This window comes from Equus asinus, chromosome 8, assembly GCF_041296235.1.
Source record: "Equus asinus isolate D_3611 breed Donkey chromosome 8, EquAss-T2T_v2, whole genome shotgun sequence".
Lineage (NCBI taxonomy): Eukaryota > Metazoa > Chordata > Mammalia > Perissodactyla > Equidae > Equus > Equus asinus.
In genome coordinates this window covers 34159312-34166477 of record NC_091797.1, presented here as the reverse complement: position 1 = coordinate 34166477, position 7166 = coordinate 34159312, and the positions used below count along the sequence as shown (strand labels likewise).

General features: G+C 51.9%; 1 protein-coding gene across 9 annotated transcripts; it reads right to left on the bottom strand.

The window, feature by feature from the left end:
* Positions 1–1039: 1039 nt before the first annotated feature.
* LOC106827642 (saoe class I histocompatibility antigen, A alpha chain-like) lies at positions 1040–6678 on the bottom strand. Of its 9 annotated transcripts, none has more exons than XR_011505115.1 (8): positions 6461–6678; positions 5902–6131; positions 5417–5692; positions 4524–4799; positions 4295–4399; positions 4022–4195; positions 3825–3854; positions 1040–3677 (listed from the first exon to the last, which is right to left on the bottom strand). XR_011505115.1 is itself a non-coding variant. In XM_070515327.1 (8 exons), exons 1-7 carry the CDS (start codon positions 6661–6663, stop codon positions 3610–3612), a joined length of 1188 nt encoding a protein of 395 aa, XP_070371428.1. In that variant the 5' UTR covers positions 6664–6678; the 3' UTR covers positions 1040–3474; positions 3606–3609. The 9 variants fall into 9 exon arrangements, 3 of the variants coding, with proteins under 3 accessions (XP_070371428.1, XP_070371427.1, XP_070371429.1); XR_011505117.1 differs by having other exon boundaries at positions 4022–4143; XR_006530878.2 differs by having other exon boundaries at positions 4022–4143; positions 5902–6171; positions 6461–6617.
* Between the last annotated feature and the right edge of the window lie 488 nt (positions 6679–7166).

Sequence of the window (7166 nt, the reverse complement as noted above, 5' to 3'; positions counted from 1 at the left end):
CTCTCTGTCACTGACATCAGTGGTTCCCAGTCTGGTTGAGCACCAGGACTGCTTGTGGGGCTTCTTACAAAATACTCGGGCCTCTCCCCAGGCCCACCATCTCAGAGTATTAGGTACAAGATCAAAGAATCTCTTATTTAACAAGCCCTACAGGTGAGGCTGATGCCCAGCCATGTGGGAATCCTGAGCTACATTCTTGCTACTAAACTGTAATCTGAAGACCAGCAGCATCAGCACCTTGTTATAAATTCAGTTTCATGCTCTCCTCCAGACTCTGAATCTTAACAAGGTGCCCAGGGGATTCCTGTGCCCAGGAAAGTTTGTGACTCCCTGATCTCCATGCCTGCTAGAAGCAGAGCCAGAACTCTGCAGTCTGCCCTGGGTGTGTGGTCTCATCACATCTCTTAGCACTGGGGGTTTCAGGGTTCAGTCCTTTTTCCTTTCTTTTCTATAGTCATCACTCGCCAGGTGGCCTCCTTGGTTCTTAAGACCTTGAATATCATTTATATGGTGTTACCTCCTAAATCTATTTCTGAAGCCCAGACATTTCTCCTAAACTACAGACTCATCTGTCCAACTGTCAATCTAATTACCTCACTTCTAATAGAATCTCAGCTGCAACACCTCTTAAACTGAATTCCTGTAAATGTGTCCCTTTCAGAGTGTCGACGAAAATAACCCATAACCAATCTATAAATGAAAATTTGGGTGAGTTTATTCTGAGCTTAAATCTGAGGATTATAACCTGGGAGAGTCTTTCCACAAAGGAATAGAGCACTCCAAAGAAGTAGGGGTATACAGGGTGGTTATATACTCAAAGAGGATGCTTCACATATGATTGAAATGACCCTTTTACAATAGTCACGAGGCTGCTCTGTCAGCACAGTGACTGACGAAAACAGCAGATAGGCCTGCTGTCTCAGTGAACTCCGCAGGCTGGCAGGTCTGTTGCCTCAAGCTGGGCGGTCACAGATGAGCGTTGCAATCAGTTTCGAGCCTAAAGAAAGATGCTTAATCTTTAAGGAGATGCCAACATTGGTAGGGGGAGGGAAGTTGCACCTTTATCTCAAAATGTCTAAGCAGATATACAGTGCATGCTCAACGGCCACAGTCAGGCCCTTTTGGAAAAACAAAGTCAGGCCGAATTAGGTTTATACCAAATGGCTTCCTCATATACTCCAATATATCCTATTGCTTGCCATTTTTATTTGTCAAGAGTCTTCCCCATCTCTCCTGACAGCAATGCCATCCTTCTACTTGCCTAATCCAAAATCTTGGGTGTCCTCCTTGACTCCTCTTTCTCATTCCAAGATTAATCCATTAGGAAATGCTGCAAAGTCCATGTTCAGAATGTATCCAGATCCAGTCGCTTCCCACTATTTCCTCCACTCACAGCAGTGGAAGCCATGGCCTCCTCCAGCCTGGAACCCTGCCCTGGTTCCTGCTGCTTCCCTAGGGCCTCCCTCGCCCTTTGCCTCCCAGTTCTGCTCTCAGCACAGCAGCCACAGTGATCCTTTAAAGGAGAAGTCATACCACGTCCCTCTCCTGCTCTAAACTGTCTTGTAACTCCCCATCTAACTCAGAGCAAAGGCCAAACCCTTCCAACATCCTCCAGGCCTACATGGTCTGGTTGCACCTCTATCTCATCCCGATTGCTCTCTGCTCCAGCCACACTAGCCTCCTTGCTCTTCCCAGAAACACAGACACACTCTTGCCCTAGCACATTTGCACTGGGGGCTCCCCTGCATGGAAAGAACTTACCCCAGACATCCTCGTGGATAACTCCTCATGTCCTTCACATCTTTCCTCAAAGTCACCTTCCAAGGGAAGCATCACTGACCACCCAAATTAGAACAGCCATCTTCCCTGTCCCTATCCCCACCCTCTGGGTCGCCTTCCCCACTGCATTCTTTCCATAGTATTTACCACACTTTAATGTAATGCCAATGCAAATAATCCATAAGAAATCTATAAATCAAAATTGGAGTGAATTCATTACAAGCCAGATCTGAGAACTATATAGCCTGAGAGAGTCCTTTCACAAAGAATGGAGCACTCTGAAGAAGTGGAGGTTGACAGAGTGGTTACATACTGTCAAAGAGTATGTATCACATATGATTGGAATGTCCCTTTTGCAACAGTCATGAGATTGCTTTTCTGGCACCGCATTTCACACAGCAATTGATGAACACAGCAGGTAGTAGGTCTGTGGTCTTTAGCTGGCTGCTCACAACAGGTCAGCAACCTCCCTAGCTTTAAGGAAAAGCTGATGGGGAGGATGTTACATCTTTATCTTAAATGGCAATTGTTCTTGTTTTGGGGACACAGGAAATACTTAAGGCAGATATACAATACATGCTTAATGGCCACGTCAGGCCCTTTTGGAAAAACAAGGTCAGGCCGATTAGTTTTACACCAAATGGCTTCCTGATATACTACAATATATCCTATAGCTTGTCATTTATTTATCAGTAAACGCTTTCTTTATTTACTATGCTTATAGCATACAGTCTATCTTTCTCCATTACAACACATGCTCCATAAGGCCCGGAATTTGTCTATTTTCCCCGGATGCAAAAATAGAAGATCATACATCAGGCACACAACAAATATTACGTGAATGAATGAGTTAGGTGAAAAAAAAGAGAACAGACCTAACCTCTACAGAAACAAAGAAACAAGAAATAAACACCCAAAAGACAGGGGCTGAGGGCTGGACCCAGGCCTGAGCCTAGGCTGACCCAGTCACATGAAGCCACTACTGCTCACGGTCCTGGGGAAACGACGAGGCCTGTGTGATGTCCCAGTTCCTGTGATCACAAGTCCTGGTGGGACAAGGTTTACTGAAGGCACAAGGACAAAAGAGCAGAGAGATGACCCAGCTGAGGAATGACCATGTCAAAGCCCACCATGCACTGACCGGGCGGAGGTCCTAGACATGCTTGACTCCTCACAGCTTTCTCCTGTCCCCATATGCAACATTTGTAGCTCAGTGCAACACGAAGTTCAGACAGGGATGGATGTGGCCCTGCCCCATCTCTGCTGTAACGGAAGTTGAACAGGGAAGAGAACACAGGTCAGCGTGGTCAAGGGTCGTGGTGGGTAGGGGGTGGGCCAGTCTCCCCACCTCCTCACATTATCTTAATGCAGTCAATTTCAGATGCCCTTTGAATAAAGAGGGTTTTCTTTTTTCTTCTTCTTCTCCCCAAAGCCCCCAGTATGTAGTTGTATATTCTAGTTTTAGGTCCTTCTGGTTGTGCTATGTGGGACGCTGCCTCAGCATGGCTTGATGAGTGGTACCAAGTCTGTGCCCAGGATCCGAATCAGCAAAACCCTGGGCCACTGGAGTGGAGTGTGCAAACTTAATCACTTGGCCAAAGGGCTGGCCCCAGAAAGAGGTTGTTGAAGTCAAAAGTAGTGGCATGAAAAAATCATGCACCACTCAGTCCCCCACAAGGCAGCTGTCTCTCATCCTACAAAAGAAAATCATGAACAAATTTAAGTCAGTGACTGTAACTGGTGACATTCTCAACAGCCCAACACATGTTCAAAATGTCCCAACCAAAGACTCCCCATAATCCAGTCTGTCCCCTTGAATACTTCCCCACTTCAGGCCTGCAGGGTCTCCCCTTTAGGATCCATGAGAGACACAACAGTGTCCTGGGAACTGTCGCTGTCTGAGGTAGAACAAAAACAGGATGTAGTCAGAGCCCACAACAGATTAGACTAAAGGAGGAACTATGGGGTTGGTGAGCTCCTCCATGGCTCCCGTCTACACTATCCCAAGAGTCTCAGGGATCAACCTCCACCTCCCCCATACTTACTTTCAGCCTTGAAGCTGTCTCCATTTCCACCTGTGGGAAGAAAACAACCTGTGAGGAGCCAGGGAGGAGGCAGGGTCATGAGGATCTAAAGGAACCCACTAGCTCTGGACCCCAGGGAAGTTTCTAAAACTGTGAGTACAGACTCAAGGCAGGATCAGGAAACATGAGGAAAGTACATGTGTGGGGACTGGACCAACCATCCTCCTGAAGGTCTGTCCTCAGTAGGGGTCTTCCTCTCTCTCCTGTGATTGAGAATCAGGTCCTCATCATCAGACTCATCAAGGTGATGAATTTGTCCTTCCTTCTCACCTGTGCTTTACTAAAGACTAAGTGTTAGCAAATAGGGTCCCAGACTAGGAAAGCACATGTACCTGTGGATGAGACTTTCCATTAATGAGGCAGGACAAACTTCTACCTGGGCTCAAAATGCCCAGTGGGACAAGAAAACTCAGACCTCATTCCTTCCCTACCTGAGCACTTCTTCCAGCAGATCACGGCTCCACCCACCACAGCTCCAAGGAGACCCAGGACAGCAATGACGTCCATGATGAGGATGGTGGACTGAGGAGGCGGCTCTGGGAAGGGAATGGAAGGTGAGGGCCCTGACCCCCAGTCCTCAGCCCTGACCCTGCTGAAGGTCTCCAGAAGGGCTCCTGATTTCCCTGAGAAGAGGCTCTGAGCCCACGGCTCCCTCCTTACCCCATCTCAGGGGGACAGGCTCAGGAAGCCCCTCGTGCTGCACATGGCACGTGTATCTCTGCTCCTCTCCAGAAGGCACCACCACAGCCGCCCACTTCTGGAAGGTCCCGTCCCCTGCAGGCCTGGTCTCCACAAGCTCCGTGTCCTGGGTCAGGTCCTCCCCATCACGCTGCCAGGTCAGGGTGATCTCCGCAGGGTAGAAGCCCAGGGCCCAGCACCTCAGGGTGACCTCATGGTCAGAGATGCTGTGGCGGGTCACATGTGTCTTAGGAGGTTCTGAGGAGAAGGGTCAGAAAACTCAGGAACTTAAAATGCCTCCTGGGCCACTGAAACAGTGCTCATGTGACCATCCTGAGAATGGACAGGACAACTGGAGTGGGGAAGGGAGCACTAAACCCAGACACCAGCCTGGATACAGGGTTTGGGGATAATCTCTTAGTCTTTGGACATTTCTAGAATCAGAATGAGATAGCCTAGGGTAGGAGGCAGGTTTTTGAGGGGGAGAAAAAGGATTTCTGGTCCTGACCTGGGCAGAGGCCAAGTGACTCAGAAACGCTGGAGTCAGACCTCAAACACACTGTGTGTGGGACAGAGAACAAGGCCTGAGGCATAAAGTCCCAGAGCTGCTGCCAGAGTCAAAGGGAACCAGTTGTCAGTTTTTTCAGGGATGGTTCCTGCTCCATCCCCAAGAGCATGGGCGCCTTAATGTCCCTGAGAGGAAGGTGGGCCCTCTTAGGGAGTTGCTCTCTGGTACCGGATCTGAAAACCTGAATGGGCTTAGTCTTCTGACCCACAGGACAAGGGTGCTCTGGTGTCATCCCATTTTCCTCCTTTACCTGTAAGAAGCACTCAGCTCCAGGGGAGATGGGGAAGGCCCCTATAGCCCCTCGTACCTATGCGCTGCAGCGTCTGCTTCCCGTTCTCCATGTGTCTGAGGAGCCACTCCACGCATGTGCTCTCCAGGTAGTGTCTGTGCTGCTCAGTCGCACCTGCTGCCTCCAACTTACGCTGAGTGATCTGAGCCGCCGTGTTCATCGCGGTCCAGGAGCGCAGGTCCTCGTCCAGGGAGAGATGATCGATGCCGTCGTAGGCATACTGACTGTACCCGCGAAGCAGGCGCCCGTCTGTCCCCACGTAGCAACCGTGCGTCCACTGGTAGGTGTGAGACACTAACCCCGCCCCCGCCCCCACCACCAGGCAGCGATTAAGCCTAAATTGAAAATAACACCAGGTAAAGGTCCCGCGGGCTCTGCCCCAGTGGAGGGCCCTGGCAGGTCCCGCAGCCTCGGGGTGAATCTGGACCCGGAGACTCGGGGAGACCCCGGCCCGTCCGTGGGGATGGGGGGTCGTGACCTGGACCCGGACCCGCGTCGCTCACCTGCCTTGCTCTGATTGTAGTAGTTGCGCAGTGTGTTAAGTTCTGCTTCTAATTTCTGTGCGGTGTCCTTGACGTTCCTTGTCTGCTCTTCCCAATACTCTTGCCCTTCCTGCTCCATCCACGGCGCCCGGGGCTCCATCCTCGGACTCGCGGCGTCGCTGTCGAACCGCACGAACTGCGTGTCGTCCACGTAGCCGACGACGATGAAATGAGGCTCCCTGCGGCCGTGACTGGACATGACGGTTTTGAAATACCTCATGGAGTGGGAGCCTGGGGGCGGGGAGTGGCTGAGATTCAGCCCGACCCTCCTCCCGACGCAGGTTCCCGGATCCTGGTTGATGGGGCCGGAAGTGGGGGGCCAGGGGGTCGCGAGATGGCAAAGGGGTGGCAGACCGAGAAGAGCAGGAGAAGAGAGGGGTCAGGATGGGGCGGGGCCGGGTTGCGGGTTCTGGGCGGGTGTCTGCGGAGACGCGCCTTCCCCTGGGGTCCTGTGTCCCCGCCGGGCAGTCCCCTCTTTGCACCTCTCACAGAGGCCATTTCCTCCTGACCCCGCGCTCACCCGCCCAGGTGTCGGTCAGGATCAGGGCCCCTGAGAGCAGCAGGAGGAAGGCTCGGGGCGCCTTGGCCCGCATCCTCGGGATCTGAGGAGAATCTGAGACCTAGCGGGTCGGTGGAGCCTCTATAACCCGGAACCGCGGCGACGCTGATTGGCTTCTCTAGAAACCGGACACGCAATGGGAGTGAGGACTGGGGTCGCGTCATGAGTCTCCAGGTAGGAGAACCTGACGCAGGTTGTGAGAGGGGGAAGTGAAACTCAGGGAGAGGGGACTCCTAACACTGAGCTTCCCCGCCCGACTCCGCCCTCGGGCCTGAGACCCTGAAAACCACGTCTGGGGACCTGGGACTTTGCCCTGACGCCCTCTCCTCCTGCACGAGAGCTCTTTGTCAGGCAGTCTACTGAGTCCTGGCCCAGGGGCTGTCTGAGGAAACCAGGGAGAGACCCCCAGGCTGGGCTCAGCCCTTTTTCCTTCTCTTACTGGAATCGCTTTTTCCTAAAATGGACTCCCTGCCTCTCACCCCTTACCTGTCCCTCTGGACGCTTTAGAAGAAAACTCAGCCCCAGGGACCTTGATGCCAGAGAGTGAGCTAGCCCTGGGAATGGAGGTGGAGGGACTGGTCTTCTCTGTAAACCTGGAGAGAATGTGCCTGAAAACACCGGATAGAGGTTCCCATAGAGACCGAGTTCCTTTTTGTCCTTAACTACA